The sequence below is a fragment of the Mirounga angustirostris genome, unplaced genomic scaffold (assembly GCF_029215605.1).
Source record: "Mirounga angustirostris isolate CCGP_5_RB_7025 unplaced genomic scaffold, mMirAng1.0.hap1 SCAF_17, whole genome shotgun sequence".
Lineage (NCBI taxonomy): Eukaryota > Metazoa > Chordata > Mammalia > Carnivora > Phocidae > Mirounga > Mirounga angustirostris.
This window is the reverse complement of record NW_026991725.1, coordinates 6,336,130-6,362,495: the sequence shown is the minus strand read 5'-3', so window position 1 is coordinate 6,362,495 and position 26,366 is coordinate 6,336,130. Positions and strand designations below refer to the sequence as shown.

The 26,366-nt window shown below is 40.4% G+C and overlaps 1 protein-coding gene across 2 annotated transcripts; it reads left to right on the top strand.

The window, feature by feature from the left end:
* The first annotated feature begins 236 nt into the window (after positions 1–236).
* UTP6 (UTP6 small subunit processome component) lies at positions 237–26,366 on the top strand. Of its 2 annotated transcripts, XM_045889436.3 has the most exons (19): positions 241–527; positions 1,970–2,054; positions 4,772–4,813; positions 5,243–5,335; positions 6,041–6,088; positions 6,529–6,592; positions 8,869–8,987; positions 10,721–10,798; positions 11,573–11,654; positions 12,156–12,237; positions 13,106–13,290; positions 14,050–14,129; positions 14,512–14,589; positions 16,931–17,110; positions 18,903–18,983; positions 19,197–19,306; positions 20,325–20,391; positions 23,547–23,619; positions 24,535–26,366. In XM_045889436.3, the coding sequence occupies exons 1-19, from the start codon at positions 436–438 to the stop codon at positions 24,690–24,692; spliced, it is 1,797 nt and encodes a 598-aa protein (XP_045745392.1). In that variant the 5' UTR covers positions 241–435; the 3' UTR covers positions 24,693–26,366. The 2 variants fall into 2 exon arrangements, with proteins under 2 accessions (XP_064439268.1, XP_045745392.1); XM_064583198.1 differs by lacking the exons at positions 23,547–23,619; positions 24,535–26,366 and adding an exon at positions 23,230–23,535 and having other exon boundaries at positions 237–527.

The window sequence follows — 26,366 nt, the reverse complement described above, 5'->3', positions numbered from 1 at the left end:
GAGACAATATTCCACAGAAAGCGCATAGCACGTCTCTCTCAGGTAACCCCTCTAGACCCAGGGAGGTGCTTTCTCGGATCCCCGCCTTCGTCTAGCCTAGCGCGCGTTTAGCACCGCCCCCACGCCGGCTCCACCCCGCCCCCACGCCGGCTCCGCCCCTCCACTCCCGTCCACGTGAGTAATCCTGCGTCGACCGGGTCCTCGCGGCAATCCCACAATCGGCCACAGAGAAGTGAAAGCCGCCGCGAGGGCCAGAGGGCCTTCTCCAGCGACGGAGGCTGTGGCGGCGGCGGAAGCGGAAAAGGCGGGACCTAGGGCGCACGTTGCGTCAGCACGTGCGAGCGCTAGGGCTGGGTCTCCGAAATAGAAGGTGGGCTCTTCCTGCGCTGGTTGGCGGTTGAGAGGTTCTTTGGTGGGTTGTAGAGTTGTGACCTCATGGCGGAGATAATTCAGGAACGCATAGAAGATCGACTCCCCGAATTGGAACAGCTGGAGCGCATTGGACTGTTCAGTCATGCGGAGATTAAGTGAGAGAGAGCTGAGGAAGTGGAGGGGCTGGGGCGGGCTGAGGGGAGGGGAGGGAGTCTGGCGGGGGCAGGGATGCGAGGGGCACTTAATTGGGCTTATTTTTCTTAATCTGGCAGAAGCCCATTTTCATATTTTGTTGATGCCCAGAATTTCTCCTTCGATGCAAGGTGGTCTGTCCACTACCCACCAAACGTCTGACAGCTCTTCATGGAACCAGTTCTTAGGGCTATAAAGGTGATAAAACTAGGATGCCTACCCATCAGGAGCTACCTGCCTTGTGTGTGCTGGGGGAGACAAATTAAACATTTTGCTTACGGTGCAGCGTACTGTACGTTGATTGTACTAGAGTGTACTGCCCTAGAGATGCAAAGAGTGCTGTTGGAGCCCAGGAGGAGTGGTTAAATCTTTCTAATAAGACTTGAAGATGGGGACTATTTAATTCAATTTCGTGTTCTACCCCAGGGCTTGGCCAACAACGTCTGGCACATGGTTGGCATTCAGTAATTTGTTAGAATTAAGTTGAATATTTTTTAATGGTTTTCTGCATTTTACAATGGTTGTGAATGTAGTGATGTGACTATGGGAGCCTTAAACATTTGTTAGTGAAATGGAACATAGCAATGTGGAGTCTTAATGAGTGTTCAATAAATATTATTATTATTATTATTTTGAGATTTTATTTATTTGTCAGAGCACAAGCAGGGGAAGCAGCAGGCAGAGAGAGAGGGAGAAGCAGGCGCCTACTGAGGAAGGAGCCCAATGCGGGACTTGATTCCAGGACCCTGGGATCATGAACTGAGTAGAAGGCAGATGCTTAACCGATTGAGCCACCCAGGCACCCCTGTTATTTTATTATTACTGTTAACTAAAGATAGTTACTAGTCTTGCACATCTTGCGTTAAATTCTTCTAATATACACATGTTGTGTTCTGTCTAGCTAAATACAGTGAATCTCTTCCTGTGAGTCCTTTGTAGTGTTAATAAACCTTCCTAGGTAGAAATAGTAGGGACAATCGAAGTCTTTTTTTTTCTTTTTTTAGTCTGCATGTTGAAAACTCAGAAGTAAGAGGAGTTTAGAAAAGATACTTGATTATTATTAAAACCTAAGTGACCAGAATTTGGAGGAAAGTAAATCTTTACTAGTGTCACATAAAGATACTGTAAAGTACTTAACATTATTTGCTTTGGTGGTGGGAATGTCAGTGGTCCTGGCAGTCTATTAAGATGATTTTCATGGAAGTTTTAAAATACATCCTGATGCCCCTAAGCACACAGAAGTAATCACATAAGAGAATACTTGCTTATGAAGGATAATTATTTGGGAATTTCAGGTTTTGGCAAATGGGTTTTAAATATATTAAAAATAAACTTAAAAAAAACCCAAAAGTTCTTTAACTTATGCTCTTTTCAACTGTTACATCTTAAATGGCTTTCTCCTCAGGGCTATCATTAAAAAGGCTTCGGATCTGGAATATAGAATACAGCGAAGAGCTCTTTTTAAGGAAGACTTTATCAATTATGTTCAAGTAAGTGTATAAGTTCATTACATTTTAATCCCTTCACAAATTTTAAATCAGTTCTAGAATGGTGAGCTTGATTCAGATTTCTATAAAATTCTAGAATTGACAATTAAATGGTAATTTTTGACCAGGAATAAAGGTGATTTAGGAATAACTATAGCTAAGGCTATAGTCCTTGGCAAACTGAACTTTTTTTTTTTCTTTTATAGTGTTAGTAAATCAGGTACTGCCAAATATATTGTGTATCAGGATGTCAACAAGAGAATTGACTTACTATTTCTTGTGGGTTGGGGGGAGGAGAGTGGGTTTGACAACAATAGATGGTTGGAAAGTTAATATTTATGTGTCTGTAAGTCTGCTACCTTAGAAAGAGGTATGCTGCAAATTCTTCAGTACTATAAATAGATGGAAGATTTGAGTGAATATAAAGTATATATGCTGGACCCAATTTTCAGATGGAGAATAGCTAATATGTTGGATGATAAACTCTAGCTTCAGAACCCAGTAGTAAGATGAAATGTTACAATACTGAAGATTCTGACCTTAGATTTAACAAAACAACAGGTGAACAAGTGCGACCTGGCTATGAATCCTATATTTGGAAGAGGTTTGAGAGCTCATAGTAGTTTGCTAAATCAAAATGAGCCAAGAGCATATTACATCAAAAAATATAATCTCTATGTCAACTAAACTTCAGTAATAAGTTTTAGTTTTTTTTTAAGTTTTTATTTAAATCTTTGACCTGAGCCAAAGACAGATGCTTAATGACTGAGCCACCCAGGCGCCCCCAGTAAAAAGGAAAAAGGGAAAGAATAATCTAATTGACTCTATAACAAAAGTAGAGTGTTGGGCAAGTTAGCTGAGGACATGGCAAACAGTAGGCATTGAGAAGATGTTAGTTTGAAAAAAAGTGTTTTGCACTTATCAGACCATGCCTAGAGCATTGTGTTAGGCTTGAGACTACATTTTTTTTTTTTTTTAAAGATTTATTTGTTAGAGGGAGAGCATGAGTGTGGGGAGGGGCAGAGGGAGAGGGAAGTAAGTTTTTTTTTTTTAAGATTTTATTTATTTGTTTGACAGAGAGACACAGTGGGAGAGGGACCACAAGCAGGGGGAGTGGGAGAGGGAGAAGCAGGCTTCACGCTGAGCAGGGAGCCTGATGTGGGGCTTGATCCCAGGACCCTGGGAATATGACCTCAGCCAAAGGCAGATGCTTAATGACTGAGCCACCCAGATGCCCCGAGAGGGAGAGAATCTTAAGCACACTTCCCCCTGAGTGTGGAGCCCAATATGGAGCTCGATCTCATGACCCTGAGATCATGACCTGAGCTGAAATCAAGAGTCGGACGCTTAACTGATTGAGCCATTCAGGGGCCCTGAGACTACATTTTAAGAACTTTTTTTTTTTTTAAGATTTATTTATTTATTTGAAAGAGATAGAGAGAGCACGGGGGTGGTGGGGAGAGGCAGAGGGAGAGGGAGGGAGTCCCAAGCGGACTCTGTGCTGAGCCCAACCCCACAACCCTGGGATATTGACCCAACCTGAAACTAAGAGGCGGACATTTAACTGACTGCACTTCCCAGGTGCCCCTATTCTTTTTTTTCAAGTTTATTTGTTTAAATAATCTCTATACCCAACGTGGGGCTGAAACTCATGACCCTGAGATCAAGAGTCATGTGCTCTTCCGACTGAACCAGTGGGAATCTTTTAAGTGTTATGATTTTGATAACATGCATTTTTTGTATCTAAGACGTTTATAACCATGCTAATGCATGGATTTATGAGTTTTGCAGATATAAGGTGAATTTTCAGTGACTGTTAAGACATATACTACAAATTGTGCTTGATAGCAGGTTATCTTGTTTTATATTCTTTTTTATTTATTTATTTATTTATTTTTTAAAGATTTTTTTTATTTATTTGACAGAGAAAGACATAGCGAGAGAGGGAACCCAAGCAGGGGGAGTGGGAGAGGGAGAAGCAGGCTTCCGGCGGAGCAGGGAGCCTGATGCGGGGCTCGGTCCCAGGACCCTGGGATCGTGACCTGAGCTGAAGGCAGACGCTTAATGACTGAGCCACCCAGGCGCCCTATTCTTTTTTATTTTTAATTAAGCTGTCTGCCCAATGTGGGACTTGAACTCATTACCTGGAGATCAAGAATTGCATGCTGTACTGACTGAGCCAGCTAGCTGCCTCAATCTTGTTTTATTTATTTGTTTTTTAATTTATTTTAGAGAGCGAGTGAGAGAGCGAGAGCATCCAACCGGGGGGTGGGGGGAGTACGGGGAGAAGGAGACAATCTTACGCAGGCTCCACACCCAGTGCAGAGCCTGATGTGGGGCTCAGTCTCATGATCCTGAGATCATGACCTGAGCTGAAATCAGGAGTCAGTTGTTTATTTATTTTTTAAAAGATTTTATTTATTTGACAGAGAGAGACACAGCGAGAGAGGGAACACAAGCAGGGGGAGTGGGAGAGGGAGAAGCAGGCTTCTCACTGAGCAGAGAGCCCAATGTGGGACTCGATCCCAGGACCCTGGGATCATGACCCTAGCCGAAGGCAGGTGCTTAACGACTGAGCCACCCAGGTGCTGCCACCCCCAATCTTGTTTTATGTTCTTGATTTTTATTTATTTTATGATTTTAGCTAAATGTATTTCCTGTATTTAAAAGGTTATAAATGTTAATTGTTTTCTCTTTTTTTGTATGTTTTTTTTCCATAGTATGAAATTAATCTTTTGGAGTTGATTCAGAGAAGGAGAACTGTAAGTAGATATTCTGGAAGTTGGAAAAATTTAAATATTTTATTTATTTGAGAGTGAAAGAATGCGAGAGAGAATGAGCAGGGAGAGCGACAGAGGGAGAGGGAGAAGCAGACTCCCCACTGAGCAGGGAGCCCGATGTGGGGCCCAATCCCAGGATGCCAGGATCATGACCTGAGCCGAAGGCAGACGCTTAACGATTGAGCCACCCAGGCACCCCTGGAAGCTGGAAAAATTTAGAATTAAGCAGCGTGGCTCTGTAGCTAGAACTTTGGTTTGGGAAGCAGTTGGTACTGATAAATTGTGTGGTGATGTGCTCATAATGGATATTTGTAATTATTTGTTTTCTTTATCACTAGTACTGTTTAAGATTAAGAATATTGCTGTGGATAAATGTGATTAAATTGAGGCTTTGTGTATGTCCTTTCTTAGCGCATCAGCTATTCATTTAAGAAGGATGAGATTGAGAATTCCATTGTACACCGGGTACAAGGTGTCTTCCGACGAGCTTCAGCAAAATGGAAAGTAAGTGATCAGAACATCTTTAATTATAAGAGATGTGAAGATATGTATTTTATATACTGTGATTTCAATATTCAATTGCATTATTTATACTTGGGTGTGTCAGTATGTAACCGAATTATAATATCATTGTTTGAAATCACTTACCAAACCATTAAGAAAATTGATCTCATTACCTCACCATTATTCTTTGAGGATGGTACTGAAAATGGTAGATTTGATACGTAATTAAGGATTAGAAATTTGGGATTTGTTTGGATAAATCTCTAAGTGAGGTACACCAAAGACTTGGAGGTAGAAGATGAATGGTTGGAGTAGGGGCAGGACCTCACTCACTTGATATTCTTCAAGTGGGCTCTGGGACTGGAATATAGTATATAGAGAATACTTTGGATCTTGGGAATGACAAATTTTGGGTTACTACCTCTGATTGAGACCATTTAAGAGCTGCATTGAACACACTGGGTAGACAACACATTTTGTCTTGGTGCATGGTAGGTGGGAGTGGTGGCCAGATGGAGTTACCATATTTAAGAGATCTAGGGCCTCAGTGAGGAAAAGCCTAATAGGCTGAGCAATGTGTTACCACATTGGCCTTTCTGAAATCTACCTCTGTTTCCAAAAAAAAAAAAAAAAAAAAATTAGTGCAAAATTGTATTATATATAAATTTAAAATTCACGCAGCTCACTACATTGCTTTTCTTGCAGGATGATGTTCAACTTTGGCTATCCTATATAGTCTTTTGTAAGAAATGGGTGAGTATTGGGCAGCTGTGTCTTGCTTCCTTATTCCTTCTTTCAGTTAGTCTGCCTTTTAAGTCCCACAGTTGTTTACTGAACCCCATGTTTTCTCCAAAGTTGTAGGGTTAGCAAGTGGGAAAAGAACCCAAGAAGGCTGAACTTCAGTATAATCTTTGTATATCTGAATGACTATGTAAATGGTTTCTAAGCCAGAAAATGATCTTTATGTGTGTATTTCTTCAGTAAAGTTGAAAATTTTTAGATATTTAGGATGTTTACATGTAGTGGTTTAGGTAGAAGAAAACCATGAATGTATCTGTATTTATACGTCCCTACAGCAGGAGATCTTGCCCCATTGGATTTTAAGTTAGTAAGGAAACAGTACCAGATCATTTAGAGATTAGTAACAATGATTTCACTGGATAGGAAGTAGAATTGCTTTTTCTCTTTTACAGGCTACCAAAGCTCAACTTAGCAAGGTATTTTCTGCCATGTTGGCCATTCATTCAAACAAACCAGGTATGGTGAGATCCTCGTCAGTTTTTCTTCTACCTTTTATTTTATTTTATTTTTTAAGATTTTATTTATTTATTTGACAGAGAGATAGTGAGAGCAGGAACACAAGCAGAGGGAGTAACAGGCTTCCCGCTGAGCAGGGAGCCCGATGCGGGGCTCGATCCCAGGACCCTGGGATCACAACCCGAGCCAAAGGCAGACGCCTAACGACTGAGCCACCCAGGCGCCCCCTCTTCTACCTTTTATGTAGACTCAAGCTATTTTGGAATTTACTTTGCTTAATAAACCTACAATATCATTTTGAGAACTTGAGCATAGGTACTTGGCCTTAACACTTTTGGTTTCCAAATAGCTGCCTCTTAGTTCATCCCTGCATATTGTGTACCACTTATTGCGTCAGGTATTGTATTTGTGGGTAAGAAGGACTAAGTTTCTTCTTACTTATTTGTTTGTTTTTAAAAGTATTTTATTTATTATTTTTTTAAAGTATATTATATTATTTTATTTTTTTAAAGATTTTATGTGTTTATCTGACAGAGAGAGACACAGTGGGAGAAGGAACACAAGCAGGGGGAGTGGGAGAGGGAGAAGGAGGCTTCCCGCCGAGCAGGGAGCCTGATGTGGGGCTCGATCCCAGGACTCTGGGATCATGACTTGAGCCGAAGGCAGACGCTTAAAGACTGAGCCACCCAGGCGCCCCTTATTTTTTGTTATTTATTTATTTTTAAAAAATATTTTATTTATTTATTTGGCAGAGACACAGAGAGAGAGGGAACACAAGCAGGGGGAGTGGGAGAGGGAGAAGCAGGCTTCCTACCAAGCTGGGAGCCCGATGCGGGGCTCGATCCCAGGACCCTGGGATCATGACCTGAGCCAAAGGCAGACGCTTAACGGCTGAGCCACCCAGGCGCCCCAATTTTTTGTTATTTTTTTAAAGGAAGCTCTACATGCAGGGCATCTGGATGGCTCCGTCTGTTAGGCATCTCCCTCTTTTTTTTTTTTTTTAAAGATTTTATTTATTTGAGAGAGAGAGAGCACATGAGAGGGGGAAGGGTCAGAGGGAGAAGCAGACTCCCTGCTGAGCAGGGAACCTGATGTGGGACTTGATCCTGGGACCCTGGGATCATGACCTGAGCCGAAGGCTAGTGGAGGTGCTCCAGTGCCTATTTTCAAGTATTAGGCTCAACCAGGTTCACACAGTACAGGTTACATTTGGCACCAGTTAATTCAGAAGGATACAGCAGGACAGCATTAGGTGTGTATCTTTAGTAGAGTACTCTTAGCAGTTAGGAGGCTGGTCTCTGTTTCCCAAGATGACAGTTCAGGTATGAGGGAATGAGATCACACAAATGGGTTGAGGAGCCACTCTGGCTTGGAAGACCTATGGATGGGCATAGCTTCCAGGGATCCTAAAAAGGACTGTGCTCGATTTCAGGAGTCACATGTTCAAGAAAGCCCAGAGCATTGCTCTCTCTCATTCACAACCCTTCTAGTCCAGACGTGGTTACCAACCATAAGTCGTTTTTACCAAAGGAAATCTTATCTGGTGACATAGCTGACTTTTTTTTTTTTTAAGATTTTATTTATTTATTTGACAGAGACACAGCGAGAGAGGGAACACAAGCAGGGGGAGTGAGACAGGGAGAAGCAGGCTTCCCGCTGAGCAGGGAGCCCAATGTGGGGCTTGATCCCAGGACTCTGGGATCATGACCTGAGCCGAAGGCAGACGATTAATGACTGAGCCACCCAGGCACCCCGACATAGCTGACTTTTATTAAGTTTATTAAGTTGGGAAATAGCTTGAGTGTTAAGGTTAATTTCTTATGTAGAAAGACAAAGGTTTTTGATTTTTATTAAGCCTTTATTCCCAACAGGTGTGGTAAAAAATTTATTTTTAAAATTGAGCCATTCAAAAAAAATCATGAACTATTTAATAATAAAGCAAAAGAACGAAATATTTTTATTTCATTGATTCTAAAATGCATAATTTTCCAGCATTTTCACACTTTTAAAATTTGTATGTGACTTATAATGATGTTGACTTCAGATTGGATGAGGCACATAAGTATCCACGGATATTATCATTTACGTCTTTGGTTCAGACTACTCTAAATAAAGCAGTAATACTTTACAGTTAACCACTAGAAACAGTCTCCATCCCCTTTCTCTTTTGGTAAGATTAAAAAAAGTTCTTTTAAGTATTAAAATTGGAACATTGATCTTTTTTGGTCTGACTCGGTCAACTTACTGAAATGAAGTCTGATGTTTTTCATTTATAGCTTTGTGGATTATGGCAGCCAAATGGGAAATGGAAGATCGCTTGTCTTCAGAAAGTGCAAGACAGCTATTTCTTCGAGCTCTGCGCTTTCATCCAGAGTGCCCGAAACTTTATCAAGAAGTGAGTTGTACCTGTAAGATAAGAGAGTGTTGTCTGAGTTTTGGTCCTTTATGGACATACGTTCTTTATTAAGTTAAAAAAGACTCTGATTTATGGAGGCTAGGGATAAGTAGGGATTGCTGCTGGAGAAAAGGGGTAACAAAGATATTTCTTGGCCATTAATAGGTGTTGGCCATGTGCAACTTCCATCTTGTTAGTGAGAGATGAGAACTCTGACCTACCCATTATGTTTGGGAGGGGTAGGGAACTGGACCCTACCTTTTTTAGTTGTGGGGCCAGGGTTCAGCCATCTTTATACGTTTTTTTTTTTTTTTTTTTTTTAAGATTTTATTTATTTGTGAGAGAGAGAGGAGAGCGCACAAGCCGGGGGAGGCGGCAGGCAGAGGGAGAGGGAGAAGCAGGCTCCTCGCTGAACAAGGAGCCCAATGTGGGTCTTGATTCCAGGACCCTGGGATTATGACCTGAGCCAAAGGCAGACGCTTAACTGACTTAGCCACCCAGGCACCCTGAATCTTTTTTTTTTTTAAAGATTTTATTTTAGGGGTGCCTGGGTGGCTTAGTTGGTTGAGCGACTGCCTTCGCCTCAGGTCATGATCCTGGAATCCTGGGATCGAGTCCCGCATCGGGCTCCCTGCTTGGCGGGGAGTCTGCTTCTCCCTCTGACCCTCCCCCCACTCATGCTTGCTCTCTCTCATTCTCTCTCTCTCAAATGGATAAATAAAATCTTAAAAAAAAAAAAGATTTTATTTATTTTAGAGAGAGCATGCATGCATGCATGTGAGCGGGAGGAGGGACAGAAGGAGAGGGGAGAATCTCAGGCTGACTCTGCACTGAGTGTGGAGCCAGACACAGGCCTTGATCTCATGACCCTGAGATCATGCTCTGAACAAAGTTCCTTTTTATGCCCTGAGCTGAAACCAAGAGTTGGACGCCCAAACGACTGAGCCACCTAGGTGCCCTACGGTATAAACATTTTTTAAGAACTTGTTATTTTCGGGCGCCTGGGTGGCTCAGTTGGTTAAGCAACTGCCTTCGGCTCAGGTCATGATCCTGGAGTCCCTGGATCGAGTCCCGCATCGGGCTCCCTGCTCGGCAGGGAGTCTGCTTCTCCCTCTCCCTCCCCGTTTGTGTTCCCTCTCTCGCTGTGTCTTTCTCTGTCAAATAAATAAATAAAATCTTTAAAAAAAAAAAAAAAAGAACTTGTTATTTTCACATGTCTTGTAACATAAAGTTCAAAGTCCTAAAAATTCTGGGGATGTCCAAGTTTACATGTTAGTTGTGCATGAGTTTTTCTTCATAATGTTTGACGGTAAATATTTGCCATTGATTTTTTATTTTGAAATAATTATAGATTGACAGGAAATTATGAAGATAGTACAGTGAGGTCCTGCATTCCAATAATCAATTTCTCCTGATGGTTGCATTTTATAAAATTACATAATATGAAAATCAGGAAATCAGCATTGGTATGATGTGTCCATATGGTTCTATGTCATTTTTTTTTTTACATGTGTAGATTTGTGTAACCACTACCACAATCAAAATACAGAGCTGTTCTGCCATCACAAAGATCTCCTTCCTTACAAATGTTTGCTAGTTTCATAACAAAATATTATACTACTCCTAGACTTTCCCAGATCTGATACTTAATGGGTGTAAAATGACATCTTATGTATTTCTGATAAAAAGAAATTATTTCCAAAGGTTTTTAGTTTATTTTTTCCCTTGTGTAGTACTTTAGGATGGAGTTGATGCATGCTGAGAAACTGAGGAAAGAAAAACAAGAATTTGAAAAAGCCAAAATGGATGTGGTAAGATCCGAGTGTGTTGTTCCATGTCAACAATTTGTAGTGTTTCGAGCCTGCTTAGGAGTAAGAGAAAATTTTTGGAAGGTATTTTTGTTCCCAATTTAATGTCTTATTTTGAAACTTTAGAGTTGATTTAATTAAATGGGCTTATTAATAAAAATGGAATTTTGTGCTTTAAAAATAGACATTTGGAGTAATTGAAGTAGTCCTCAAGATTATTTATTACTGATGGAATGGTAAATGGTCTTCTTTAATACTTTATAGTTTCATTAAATGACATACTAATCAGTTGAAGGAGTTTGAGGGGGGGGTTATGAAATCTGTGGTTCCTAGCCTTCTTTCTTTTTTGTTTTGTACAATTTTTTTGGTGTCAGTAATTTTAAAGAAGTTTTAGAATGTTAGAGCTGAAAAAGGAACTTTGCTATCATCTGTTATTGTGGTTTCCAGCTGTGAACTTTTTTATTCAAATAAGAGTTGACACATAAGGATAAGCAAGGTGTGTAAATTCTCACCTGTTTGGGTCTAAGTAGAGAGTCCGACCTTAAGCCGTGTGATCTTGCCATCACTCTAGGAGCCTGAGAGAACTTTCACTGTGGAAGTTCAGTGGTCTGGTTTAAGCTGCACATTTTACAAGTGAGGGAACTGGCCCAGAGAGAGACGTGAATGCCAGAGGTCATACATATGGCACAGGTAGTCTAGGACTGTTAATTTTCATCCTGGTGCTTTTTCTAGTTACTGGCCTATCTGTTAAGTTATGTTTAATATAATACGCTTTAGGGGAATCTAGATTATCCTGAAGAAATCCTTAAGGGCGAGTTGGCACGGATCATCTACAAAAATTCTGTAAGCATAATTAAAGGTACGCATATTTTGAAATTTTATTTATGATGGGAGAGTGAAACATTCTATTTATAATAAGAAAGACCTTTAGCTAACTTGGAAATTTTCTATTAGAAATTCTGTTACTCTGTGCATAAAAATTCTGTACGAATAGTGTTCTCTTTCTTTAAGAAAAGGTTGATTGCCCCTTAGGATATACTTGAACATTTCAGTGAGTTTATTGAGTACTTTAGTCACGGGGGGGTGTTGAAAAGAAACAGGTGATTTAGAACATTTCTTTATATCGGGAAGAAGTTTAGAAGAAAGGAAGAACTTATGAATACTCCCGAATATCAATAATGGTTTTGATTGTGTAGTGGGTGCTTTGTTTATCTGTTTTGTCCTATTTCTTAATTAAAACCCCAAAACAAAAGAACTCTAGCATATAAGAAAGTAGTACTTTTTTATAGAAGAAAGTGATACTTTAGAGTAAAATGATACTTGAGAGTCTTACTCCCTTCCCCCACTTTTTAAATTTTAGGTGCAGAATTTCATGTGTCACTGCTTTCAATTGCACAGCTATTCGACTTTGCCACAGACCTGCAAAAAGAAATTTATGATGAGTAAGTAAAGTCATGGAAAGGTGAATATGTCTATTTCTAATCTTGTGGTAAAAGTTTGAGATTGGGTGTTTAGAAAGGGGGAGAGAAGTTACCACGCTAAATCCTTGGAAGAAAGCAAAGTTTTAGGACTGTTGTATCATAGTAAGTTATATAAAAAAATAGATTGCTGGAAAAGTTGTTTGACACCCTTATTGGCTTCCCTTGGGAAATAGTTTGTCTTTATTCAATAACAGATATCCTACAGCTTATATCAAAATGTATATTCCTGCTTTGCTGGCATGTCTTTTGTCCATAAAATGAGAGTGGTCCTTGTGAATGTTTATAGTTGATTGCTGCAGGTAATTTTATTCTTTAATGTTTGAGCGTATGGTTTGAGAATTATTTGCAGCCTACCTTATGAGTACTTCACTCTTACGTAGCACCCCTTACTTTCACAGGAGATAAAATAGAACATGGATCAGTTTGCTCTTTGGATTTTTCAGGGCTTTGGTAGAGGATTAGGTTGTGCTTTTTCTTTGCCTCTATTATAGAAAATCAAGAGCCTGGATATAATAAGGTTCTCCAGGGCTTGAAGAGAATTGTCTTGTCACACATACCTGTTGATTTGACTTTGAGAGCTAACTTGAAAATTAACATTTGAGAATGATATCTAAAACATTCTGAAACCTAATGTGGCACAACTCTGATTGATTGACAAAATTTATATGGTGAGTGTGAAGCTATCTGGAGAGCCTAGTGGGGAGTTGTCTCGTGGTAATGGAATTGTTAAAGGGGTGTCCTGGGTCCGTTTTTAGAGCATAGGGAACTGTCTCTGATATTCTGAGTTAGTCTCATGTCATAGGGCTGACACGAGTAAACTACTTTGCAGCCTTCAGGCTCTGCACACAGATGACCCTCTTACTTGGGATTATGTGGCACGGCGAGAATTAGCGATGGAGATGCAGCCAGCCGGAGAGCAGCCTGCCACGAAACAAGCCAGAGCAGTGGAGGTGGGCCGGAAGGAGGAGAGGTGCTGTGCTGTGTATGAAGAGGCAGTAAAGACTCTCCCCACAGGTGAACTTTGCCAGACCTTGGTGTGGTATACAAGTGGTAATATTCACAAATGTGAAACTGAAGCTTCTGTTTCTGTTTCCAAAATCAGTTTTCAGGAATCTTTCTGTGGTAGTTGACCATGTGCCTGGCTTTCCAACTTCTTGTTTGCTGGTGGAAGATGGAGCTTTTAAGACTTTCCTCGACAGTAGTGATGTTTATGTTCATCTGTTTGGGGGAGATGATACTTAGGAAATAGTAATTCAGAAGATTGTCCTTCCCTAATTATCTTTTGACACAGATTTACTTTCAGATTTTGTAATATGGGAGTATTAAGGTAGAAGGAATATATAACATGGATGAGGCTTTTACTTTTTTTTTTTTTAAAGATTTTATTTATTTATTTGACAGAACACAAGTAGGCAGAGCGGTAGGCAGAGAGAGAGGGAGAAGCAGGCTCCCCACTGAGCAGGGAGCCCGATGCGGGGCTTGATCACAGGACTCTGGGATCATGACCTGAGCCGAAGGCAGACGCTTAACTGACTGAGCCACCCAGGCACAAGCGCCCCCGAGGCTTTTACTTTTTATGTGTGGTTACTCAGTTGCTTTTCCCCCCAGTGTTTGAGATGTTGATTGGCTGTAATGGGAATAACTAGTTTTTTTTTTACAAGACTAGTTTAAATTCTTCTTCTGGGGAATCTTTCCTTCACAGAAAAGATGTGTGATGACTGTTAAACAGAGAGACTGGCGATCTGATCAGTGTAATCTCTCTGACTTTTCCAGAGGCCATGTGGAAGTGTTATATCAACTTCTGCTTGGAAAGGTTCACTAAGAAGACCAGCAGTCAGTTCCTCAGAGAGAGGGTAAGGGACTTAAGTTACATGCTTATAGTGGCTGACTAGAAAGTGACTGTTTTCTGGAAGAAGAGCAGACACATGGCTCCTTTGGGGCCTGGGACAGCTTCCAAGAGCTTCATGCTTAACCTAAGTTCTTTCTCTTTGTGGGTGACCTAGTCATTCTAAAGGTCTGAGTCTACTGCATCCTTATTCGGGCCACCTGGTTAGGAGGCGCTCTCTTACTGGACTGTGCTTGGTGCCGCTTTTTGGCTGGTCTAATCATAAGTGAAACCACTTCAAGTTCCTTCTCTCTGTTTTCAGAAATGTGCAAAACTGCACTTGTTCCTGTCAGAGGCCAAAGACCCCTACTGGGATGTTATAACGAACTGAAGGATTTTTCTGATTTCAGAGGCTGGAAAGAACCATGATGGCATTCAGGAAGGCACATGAACTCAGACTTCTACCAGAATTCCAGTACAAGCAGTGGGTAAGGACACATTCACTGCCAATAACACATACTTAATTCCAGTTGGTTCCTGCTGGTGTCATGTGTTTTTAATATATAGTTATATGACTAAGCCCATTTGGAAGTTTGGAGTGGAAGATGTAGAGACATTACATTTGTCTCTCAGTATTTGGTGTATGCCAAAAGTGAAATGTGTACCAGTAAAGGGAGGAATGTTATATAGTGGGAAACACTCAGAATAAGGAGTCACAAGTTGGATTTATTTTGTTTGTCTCCCCATCCATCTTTTCCTGAACATCCTTTTCCTGAATGTATGCCTGACCCAGAATAACAATTGGTATGGTAACAATAAAGACAAATTAGATGTGTTCCTATGTTTCGGAAGCTGATATTTTAGTAAGAAGCTTATTAACCCATCCCTGCTCTCTGGGGTGGGTAAGGATTATTACGGTGACCAGGATAATGTGCTGAAGGAATACATAGTCTAGATCGGGTTTTGTCACTTAATAGCTAGGTAACTTGGGCAAGCCACTTAACCTTTCTGAGTTTGTTTACTTGATTTTAAAATAGTGATAGTTATCTTTTTTTTTGCCAGCTCACAAAGTTCTTGACATGTACAGAAATGTTCATACGTTAACATTTAAAAAATACTTTTTACATATAGCTAGGTAATGCATATACTAGTTTGCTGTATTATACCAGGACTGAGATACCCTTTTCCCATTATGGCATCTATCTGGGAAAAATCCCAGGCTTGGATGAGTTCAGCTGCTCCCATTTGAGCTATTGAATACTGGCAGGACAGTCACCCCCTATAAATTTAGGTGGACTTTGCTTTGAGTATTGCTGTGGCAGCCCTGCTCTCTTTCTGTAGTGACTATTTGGTCATTCACCACTCTGGCTATTCAGACATCCTCTGCTCCCCAAATCTCTGATGCTGCCCTTCCTAAGCCTACTACCTCATTTACCTCATCACTCTGGTGCCCTTGCCTTTAATGAGAGCTGCTCAGTATACTGCCTCTAAACTTAAAATGCTTAGCTGATTCCTACATCCATCGTTTTTCCACATTATTCTCCACAGAATGAGCTTTAAAAACCGATCAGATTATTCTGTGGCTTCCACTGTCCTTTGGATAAAGCTGGTCATTCTCCCTAATACGGCTTGGCCTCACTTGCCAGTTCTCTAGTATACATTCTACCCCTTCAGCCATGTTGAACTTGGATTTCCTTTTGTATCATTATGAGAACATAAGCTGTCTCTTATGCACATGCTTGTTGGGAGAGCCTTCTCTAACTAATGCCTACTCTTCCTTAAGCCTAGCATAAATGGTGTTTTCTGTCTCATAGCTGCCATAGACCCTGTTGGGTGTTCCTGCTTTGTACTCTTATAGCATGTGATTCTTTTTCTGTCAAGGCAAGTATCAGACCGTCTCTACTTCTAGACTTGAGGCCCTGGGGCAGTGGAGAACGTACCTGATTTCCTCATTATTAAATCTAGCATGTATAGCGAGCAATAAAAATGCTTGTCGAATGAGCAGACTACATATTGCCATTTATTTGCTGTTCCACAGTTTTTTAAAAATTGAATTGGTTTGGGGCGCCTGGGTGGCTCAGTCGGTTAAGTGGCTGCCTTCAGCTCAGGTCATGATCCCAGGGTCCTGGGATCGAGCCCCGCATCGGGCTCCCTGCTCGGCGGGGAGCCTGCTTCTCCCTCTCCCTCTGCCTACTTGTTCTCTCTCTCTCTCTGTCAAATAAATAAATAAAATCTTAAAAAAAAAAAATTGAATTGGTTTTAGTTTTTTTCCCTCTTCTGTTAAAATAGTGTGGATTTAAGCATTTTGAACATGTAAGATTTCCTTCTGTGTTGGCTTATATTTGTTAAAATTTCCAAGTTTAAGATATGAACACTTCCATGACTCTTGTTACACAGTGTCAAATTACATTTCAGAAAAATGGTACCAGTTGATTGTGTGCCCAACTCCATTTGAATGAATAAACATGTTTCATTATCAACCCACAAATACTGGTTTTGTCTGATTTTTATATTGTTTGGTGGGTGTGGGTTTTATTATAGTGAACTATTAAAAACTTAACTTTCAATATAAATTATTTAGGCCCTCTATTTTGTATGTCTTACCTATTTTTTGGTAGCCTTTAGGAATAAGAGCAGGCAATGGAAGAGAATTTGATTGTTTACTTTGTGCCTGTTTGGCAGCCATTGCCAAAGGTTAAGTGGAGATGATGTTGAAATCACTGCCTTAAATGAGGTCTTTTTTTGTCTCCCCCCCCACCCCCCCCCCACCCCACGTAGATGATCTAGCTTTCAGTGGATAATTTTCCAGTGATCCTTTGTCTTACCCAGATCGAGTTGTTGCTGCATCAGGACTTTTTAAAGGAAGCTCTGGAGGTAGCAGTAGCCGGGACTGAATCGTTTAGAGACTCCGTGACGATGTGGCAGATGAAGCTGCAGGTGCTGATTGACTCTAAGAGCCCTGATGTAGCCGGGCTTTTTGAAGAAGCTTTTGTGCATCTGAAAGCCCAGGTCTGTGAGTTGGGTCTTTTGTATTTCATTGTGTTTGGGAAACCTTTTGAGACTGAGCCAAAGCTCATTTGAAGTGTGCTTGTCTGATGAGGGCTGGCCCTAGAGTGCATGTGTGCCTATATCAAGGGTCAGGAGTGGAAGAATTCTCTTCCATTTACTAGCCTATTTCTAATTTGTTATTTGAAAAATGACTAAATAAGGGGCACCTGGGTGGCTCAGTCATTAGGCGTCTGCCTTCGGCTCAGGTCATGATCCCAGGGTCCTTGGATCAAGTCCCGTGTCAGACTCCCTGCTCAGTAGGAAGCCTGCTTCTCCCTCTCCCACATCCCCCTGCTTGTGTTCCTTCTCTCACTGTCAAAAAATAAATAAAATCTTTTAAAAAAAGAAAGACTATATGAAATTCTCTATTTTATTTTGACATCTTATAAGTGAGAAATACTGAGTATTTTTCTCCCTTGCTTCCAAAGCTGTATTTAAGCCAGAGTTATGTATTTTATTTTTTTAAGTTTTTATTTACTTGAGAGAGAGAGCAGGGGGAGGAGCAAAGGGGAAGGGACAAGCAGACTCTGTGCCTAGTGCAGAGCCCAATGCAGGGCTTGATCTCACGACCCTGAGATCATGACCTGAGCCAAAAGCAAGAGTTGGACACTTAACCGACTGAGCGACCCAGGCCCCTCCAAAGCCCGAGTTTTAAACAGACATACATATATATATGTATATATATATATATATATATATATTTTTTTTTTTTTTTTTTTAAGATTTTATTTATTTATTTGTCAGAGAGAGAGAGAGCACAAAGCAGGGAGAGTGGCAGGCGAAGAGGGAGAAGCAGACTCCCCGCTGAGCAGGGAACCCAATGTGGGACTCCATCCCAGGATCCTGGGATCATGACCTGAGCCGAAGGCAGATGCTTAACTGACTGAGCTACCCAGGCGTCCCTAAACAGACACATATTTCTAAATCTTAAAGCTTTGCAGTCAATATTTTTTTAAAGAGATATTTATTTATTTATTTAGAGAGCAGAGGGGGAGGGGTAAGGGAAGGGAGAGGGAGACTCTCCAGCAGACTACTTGCTCAGCGCAGGCCCGATTTGGGGCTCGGTCCCATAACCCTGAGCTTATGGCCTGAGCCAAAATCAAGAATCGGACACTTAACTGACTGAGTCACCCATGTGCCTTCTAGAATCTTTTTTTTTAAGATTTTATTTTTAAGTAATCTCTGCACTCAATGTGGGGCTTCAACTCACAACCCCAAGATTAAGAGTTGCACGCTCCTGACTGAGCCAGCCAGGCACCCCCTTTTATATTAGTAGGAAAAAAGTATTCTGGAAGTTAAAGTGGGGAAAAAATCTTAATTCTCATTTGTGTGTGTCTCTGGGGCATGAGTGAAGATCAGATAATTGAGTTTGGATTAAGTAGTACTTGTGTCGTAGGTCTTAGACAGCAGAGATGTGACCTGGGTAGCTGTGGGTCTGACCAGCTATGGACACTTCATTGCTTAATTCACAGATAGCTGATGATAATAACTGTAGGTAGTACTCCAACAGAAGGGTGCTAGTTTTGACAGGAGAGTGCTGCTTTGGGGGTCTTGGTCACAAGTCTGTCTGTGCTCTGGCAGGCCATCCCTACTGGGCACTGAGAATTTGGTCATGGTGAGGACAGCCTGGGAGTGAATCCGTATTTTACATATTGAGTATCTCAGTAGGAGCCTGTCTTTATGGTGACTAGTTTTCTGAGCATAGAGCTAAGCCATCAATTTCTAACTTTTTTTTCTTTCTCACTGTGACCAGGTCTGTCTGCCATTGTGGATTTCTTGGGCACAGTGGAGTGAAGGTGCCAAAAGCCAAGAAGACACAGAAGCCATTTTTAAGGTCTAGGCCTTAGGTTCTGAGTCTTGTGGTGGGTGGGGAATGAGCAGATAGGTTCACTAGTTGGCTAGTTTTAGGGTTATTTTTATAGCAGATGTTCCTAAAGCACTGTTAATTGAGCAGCCTGGGATGGTTCTGGGAAAATTTGTTTTGATATTTATAAATATCCTCATGTAGCTTGTGTCTTTTTTTTTTTTTTTTTTTTTTTAATTGTAGAAAGCTCTCTTAGCCGTCAAAGGTGCTAACTCAGTCACTCTGAAGGATAAGTACCTGGATTGGGCTTACCGAAGTGGTGGCTACAAAAAGGCCAGAGCTGTGTTTAAAAGGTGCTCACAAACTTTCATCACTGTTACTCGTCTCCCCACCCCTCACTCAGCCTCCCATGCCCAGGTTATATGTATGGCAAACAGTATCTGAGGAAGTAATCCAAGAGATTTTTTTCAGAAAGTCTTTTGTTGAACAGTAAAAGCAGTTCATACCTGTTGGTGGAAAATTAGAAAAAGAGGGAGATAACTATTAATTCATTGTAATCAGGAGAAAAAAACATGCTTAATGTATCATTTAAAAACTTTGTTTTCGGGGCACCTGGGTGGCTCAGTCAGTTAAGCGTTTGCCTTCAGCTCAGGTCATGATCCCAGGGTCCTGGGATCGAGCCCCGCATCAGGCTCCTTGCTCAGAGGGGGGCCTGCTTCTCCTTCTCCCACTGCTTCTCCCCCTGCTTGTGCTTTCTCACTCTCTCTCTCTGACAAATAAATAAGTAAAATCTTAAAAAAACAAAAAAAAACCCTTTGTTTTTGCATGTTTGAGATTATACTATAATCACATTTTGTATACCGCTTTTGTTGGTGAACATTGCACTGGCCTTTTTCCTGTCAGTAATAGTTCTTCATGAATGTCATTCATTAGAAATAGCTGTATGGTACATCGCTCTGGGGATGTACCATGGTTTAGATGGTCATAGTAATACTGCTTTGGTGAACATTTTTGCACAAATATTATTTGTTCATACTGGAAATTACTTCCTTAGAATATATTCTTAGAAGCGGAATTATTGGTCTCCTTCAGAAAGACCTTGAGATGCAGTAGAGGGAACTTTAAACTATAAAAGTGGGGAAGAGGAGAACAGGAAGAAAACTGGGTAGGAAAGAGTTTGGTGGGGGTGAAGAGTAAGTCACTGGACACTGAAAGTGTTGAGAGTGACTGGTGGTCAAATCCAGTGTTTGTGGCCAGGTCTTTATTAAACCATGCGTTGTGGAGGCACGGGCATAGGGATGTAGTTAGAGTCATGGGATATAAGAGGCTTGTTGTCTCTTTGGACGATAACCGTTTTCTCCTTTTCTGTAGTTTACAGGAAAGCCGTCCATTTTCAGTTGATTTTTTCAGGAAAATAATCCAGTTTGAAAAGGAGCAAGTAAGTGTTCTATTCATTTCTTGTCTGGGAAAATGAACTGGTGGTTACTCTCCTATATGGCAGCATTTTTGTCATTTAAAAAGTTCTCATAGGGGCGCCTGGGTGGCTCAGTTGGTTAAGTGACTGCCTTCGGCTCAGGTCATCATCCCGGAGTCCCGGGATCGAGTCCCGCATCGGGCTCCCTGCTCAGCGGGAAGCCTGCTTCTCCCTCTGACCCTCCCCCCTCTCATGTGCTCTCTCTCTCATTCTGTCTCTCAAATAAATAAAAAAAATCTTTAAAAAAAAGTTCTCATATATAGTATAAATTTCCAGTCCCCTCACCTAACCATTTTTTCATAGAGATGGTTAAGGAATGGTAATCAAGCAAAGAAGAGAAAGTCCATGTCTGGAAAATAGAAAACTCAGATGTCACCTCATAGAGGAAACCCTCCCTACCAGGTTGGGCGAGGTGCTGCTTCTCTGCCTCCGGAGCACCCTGTTTGTCTTTCGTATTGGGTCATGAAGTAGAGAGTAGGCAGTAACTGTTTCTGGTGTGGGTTTTTTTGTTTTTTGTAAGATTTGTTTATTTATTTTAGAAAGAGAGCGAGTAAGCATGTGTGCACAAGTTGGGGAGAGGGAAAGAGGGAGAGAACCTCCAACCAGATTCCCTGCTGAGTGTAGAGCCCAATGCAGGACTTGATCTCACTACCCGTGAGATCATGACCTGAGCCGAAACCAAGAGCTGGACACTCAACCGACTGAGCCACCCAGGTGACCCATGTTTCTGGTGTTTTTAACTGAACTTGTGAGTGAGGGAAAATACAGGAAGGTCTCCGTTTAAAAAATAATACACGAGGGGCACTTGGGTGGCTCAGTTGGTTGAGTGTCCAACTCTTGATTTCAGCTCAGGTTACGATCTCAGAGTTGTGAGATTGAGTTCCCTGCTGGGTATGGAGCCTACTTAAGATTCTTTCTCTCCCTCTCTCTCCCCCTCTGTGTCTCCTCACCGCTCTCTTTAAAAAAAAAAAAAAAAAAAAAAAGTGTAAAAAATAATACACGAAAATCCAAAGGTGTCTGTAATCCCATCACAGTAATTCAGCCAACCATATTTATTTTAATTTTTAGTTTACTTTCAAGTTTTTGTTTACGTGTATACACACAAGTTTTATTTCTGTCTTATGTGCCATGTGGAGGTTTTCTCTTACTTTTTTTGACTTAACGTTAATTTGTGAATACATTCCTGTGTTTTTCCATGGTTGTCATCTTGAACGGTTGTGGTGTTATTCTTAAACCCACAGTTTTAACTAGTCCATTACATATAGGTTGTTTCCCAAATTTTTGATACTGAAAACAAGAGTGCTGTAAACATTTTGTTTAGACAGCATTTTTTTCTTCTTTGGAATTCTCTTTTTGAGGTAAATTTCTGGGACTGGAGAGAACAATCCTTTTTAATGGTTTTTTTTTTTTTAAAGATTTTATTTATTTATTGGAGAGATACAGAGAGAGAGCTAGAGAGCACACGTGAGGGAGAAGGAGAAGCAGACTCCCCACAGAGCAGGGAGTCCGATGTGGGGCTCGATCCCAGGACCCTGGGATCATGACCTGAGCCGAAGGCAGACACTCAACAACTGAGCCACCCAGGCGCCCTTTAATGGTTCTTCATATATTGTAAGATGGTCCTTCAAAAGAAGTGTACTTCTTTATAGTGATAATCAGGAATATCAGTATATTTATTTCCTCACACCCTCTCTAAATCTGCAGTTTTGCTTTTTCTCCTTTATTTTGGTATTTTGATTGGTGTTTATTATTTTTACTTGAATTTTGAAAAATTACTAGTGAGGTTGAACTCTTATTTTTATAGTTTTAATCATTCTGTGGGTCATTTATCTGTTCTTGTTCTTTTCATACAAGAGGTAATACAGCGTAATAATTAGTAACCAGGCTTTGGATTAATAACATAATAGGTATGTGTTTTGGGCAGTTCTCAGCATTGGCATCTTCTTCCGTCAAGAAGGTCATAATATCTGTTTCAGGGATGTGCAGATTACAAGGCCAGGAGGGGGTACTACGTAGAAAGCACTTTGCACAGTCCTGTGCACCTTATGAGCCCTTAACAAAGTGTGATTCTGTTCTTAATGCATGTGTATGATACGGAGTGAAGTTGACTTTCTGTAAAATAATATAGCCTTAGGGAAGAGAAATTTGAATGAGGAAATAGTTACATGACTATACAAGAGTATTTTTAAACTGTAGAGGTTACTCTCCTTTGAAAATGAAACAAAAGAGAATACATTTAAATGGAAATAGAAGTAAAGAATGAACATTTATTGATTGTAAAGTTAGTACCACCTACTCTGCTAGGTTCATAATTAGTCAGCATTTTTTTTTTTTTTAAGATTTTATTTATTTGACAGAGAGAGACACAGCAAGAGAGGGAACACAAGCAGGGGGAGTGGGAGAGGGAGAAGCAGGCTCCCGGCAGAGCAGGGAGCCGGATGCGGGGCTCGATCCCAGGACCCTGGGATCATGACCTGAGCCGAAGGCAGACGCTTATGGCAGACGCTTAACGACTGAGCCACCCAGGTGCCCCAAGTCAGCATTTTTTAATTGAATCCTTGTAGTTGCTGTAAGAGATATCATTATCCTTCTTTTATGGGTGAGGAAACTTCTAAGGTCAGAGGGTTTAAAAAACTCGGGGAAGATTATATAATTAGTATTTATATACTAATATAAATTTGACTTCATATAAAAAGTTTTAAGGTGGACATAGCTAATATTTGCTGGGGCCCAGACACACAAAAGAAAGAAATCCTTAGCCACAGGGAGTAAACCTTCTCCATTTATTTATTTAAATCCTAGTCTTCCCTCAGGGCTTTCAAATGTATTTTCCTGTGAAGCTGCCCCTGTTCCCCCAACTGAGAATCAATTAGGCTTTTTTCCATGCTGCCAGAACAGAGTGCTTTTATCACCGTTTGACATTGACTTCACTCTGGTGAGTGCTGCGTTTGAGTTTTCTCTGGATAAGGTGAGAGCTAGGCTGTGTTCGTCCTAAACCCTGAGCCTTCTCCCCTTCAGATACCTAATAGGTGGTAGCTGTTTTAACAGTGTGGTGGAAAGGAATTTGTGACATTATGAATTAGGCTTTTGAGGCAAGATTGTCTGATTATTTTTGTTAGGAATCCTGCAAGATGGCGAACTTAAGAGAATATTATGAGAGGGCTTTGAGAGAGTTTGGATCTGTAGATTCTGGTAAGTAAACTTCAGTTATAGACACATCTGTTTGCAGGTGTGGTCTGTAGCCCATCAGTATGGTTAGAACAGTGCTTAACTCTTTTTAGGTCATGGCCCTCTTTGAGAATAAAACTTACATCCTTGCCCTGCCTTCCCCCTTACTTTGTGTGTAAATACTTGCAGACATAATTTGGCTTATAACTTCAAGTTCACAAGGTCAAGAGTTTATGGGTCTTTCATTAAGAACTCTGGAGTAGAGAACAATTTGCTTGGCTTGGTTCTCTAAAAAAATGTGATATTTGTAAGGGAAAGGTTAGTGTAGGTCAGAGTAAAAGTGGGAGTGATAGGAAAGGGGTAGTGGGATGCTAACTGACATAAGTTGTCATTGGCTGTTGCCACACTGTCCTCATTTTTATAGGACTTGTGAAACATTTCTGGGTATAGGTATGTCATATAAAATCTGTTTACTTATGAACTCAGAAACAGTGTCTAGTAGTTAAACTTAGATTAAAAAAAAATACGTTAGCTTTTACAAAGTTTTAGCAGACCTTCTGGTGAAATGAATGAAAATGGCATTTTTAATAAGCCAAGCAAGTTTTATTAGGCACATTTAGAGTGAATGTATTGAAGCTCAGTTTCACCTTGAAAGAGACTGAGCAAAATCCTCCCTCTAAAATATTTAGTATTTTTGGTGTATGAACTACATAGACTGTCATGATTTAAAGTGAAGTTTTCCACTTTAAAAAAAGTTTGATGTGCCTTAGTGTAAAGAAGCTGAGAGAGGTATTGTTTCACTCAGGGCTCTAGGGAAATGACAGCAACAAGTTGTTTCTTAGAAATCTTACACTGAATCAATATTAAATAAGTTTACATGATAAAGTCTTGTCAATGATCTAATTGTATGTTTACAGTAATTTTTCGTTCCTTTTAAAGATCTTTGGATGGATTACATCAAAGAAGAATTGAACCACCCACTTGGTAGACCTGAGAACTGTGGACAGATCTATTGGCGAGCCATGAAAATGTTACAGGGAGAGTCAGCAGAGGTTTTTGTAGCTAAACATGCAATGCATCAAGCTGGCCATTTGTGAGAAGAGGGAAAACACAGCCAACTTTGTGAAATAGTGTTATAAGCCCTCTGGCCAGATTTGTGTTGTGGGTTCTTCTGCAGTTTGTTAAGAGATGGCAGACAAGATGGCGGTCTGGTTTTTGGACATGCTTTAATTTTGTTAACTCGTTAATCTTTAATTCCAGAAAAAAGAATTGCTATTTAGTGGCCCAGAGGCTACTTGTTAAGGCCGGACTTACTGTAGGTCCTAAATGTTTTCCAAAATATATAGAAATCCTAAACTTGAGTTTCTTTTGTTACCCCTGGTCAAGAATGAGTATCTCTAATCTGGACCTAGGGGGCCAGTGAAAGTGGAGGAGAAAGTACGATTCCATTTTTTCTTCTTATTAAAAAAGTATACATGGTGTGCATTTGTTGTAGGAAACATGGAGTGAGCAGAATAATGTGGGGAAGAAAATAAAAGCATCCCGTAACCTCATCCTCTGGAGTTAAACTTATTTCCTTTATGAGAATTAGATTTATACTATTAGATCATTTACTCATTCATTCATTCATTAAGTGTTCATTATTAGCAGGAAAGAAGAGAAGCTTTTTGGGATGGAGGTAGGGGTTGGAGGAACAGGGCTGGACATCCCGAGAGAGCTTGTTGATGCCACAGAAGAGGATTCTGGGTATTGGGGTCAAAAGACCTTTGAGAGGATAAAGACATTATAAAAGTGTCTTCTATCCCTGGGACTGATCCTTAGAGAAGTGTCTACAGTGGGGAGGCCCAGCAACAAAAGGAGGGCAATGGGTAGGGAGTAGATTAGAGCAGCAGAGAAGGCCTTCAGAGGCAAAGGTGGAGGATGGCTTGGAGCAGAGAGGACATTCTGGGAGCAGGGGAGGCAACTGTTTGAATTTTACATCCTTTAACTGAACATTGATGTCACTGGGAGAAGCATTCAGTTTAGTTTGACTTAATATTGTTACACTTGTGTTATTTTTCCATGTCATTAAATAGGCTTAAAAACATTTAATGAATTTTTAACATTCTATTGTATAGATGAGCCATGACTTACTTTGCTAATCTCTTGTGATTGGACCTTGTCATTTCTAATTTTTTTCTTATAAATGCTGTTGATGAAGATTCTCATAAATCTTTGTCACATCCCTGATTATTTAGGAGATTGACATTTGATGGTAGAATTACTGAATTAAAGGATATAACTTTTGAAGAATATTGACATGTATTGCCAATCTGCAATGTATGAGAATACTTTGAAGCAGTGTAGGAGAATGTCAATACCTTTACCTGTATTGGGTATTATGTTTTAAATTTTTACCATTTGAATAGGTGAAAAGTGGTATGTCATTGTTCTGATATGCAATTTTTATATTAATGAAGTTAATGTGCTTTTCCTGGTTCTCTTGTTTTTTAATGTTGACTGTTTTCTAAACTTTTTTCTTACTAATTTGAAAATTTTTTAAATATTAATTTTTAGTTTGTCTCTCCTTTATTACAAATAATTTGCCCCTAGCTTTTTGTTGTTTGTGTGTGTGTGTGTGTGTGTGTGTATGTGTATGTGTATGTGGTGGTTTTTGATTCCCAGAGGATATTTTGGCGTGTGTATGACTTCTGTTGTTAAAAACCCTTCCTCTTGCTGAAGAGAACTCTTTTTTTTCCCCCCAAGGAGTTAACTAAATTTTCTACAATGTG

What these genes read in the sequence shown, in the direction of transcription:
- UTP6 (XM_045889436.3), top strand. Translation starts at nt 436, where the DNA reads ATGGCGGAGATAATTCAGGAACGCATAGAAGATCGACTCCCCGAATTG. An exon ending in CATTCATTCAAACAAACCAG is followed by an intron (nt 6,593 to 8,868) that starts GTATGGTGAGAT and finishes TTTCATTTATAG; the next exon opens with CTTTGTGGATTATGGCAGCC. An exon ending in GTCAGTTCCTCAGAGAGAGG is followed by an intron (nt 14,130 to 14,511) that starts GTAAGGGACTTA and finishes TTCTGATTTCAG; the next exon opens with AGGCTGGAAAGAACCATGAT.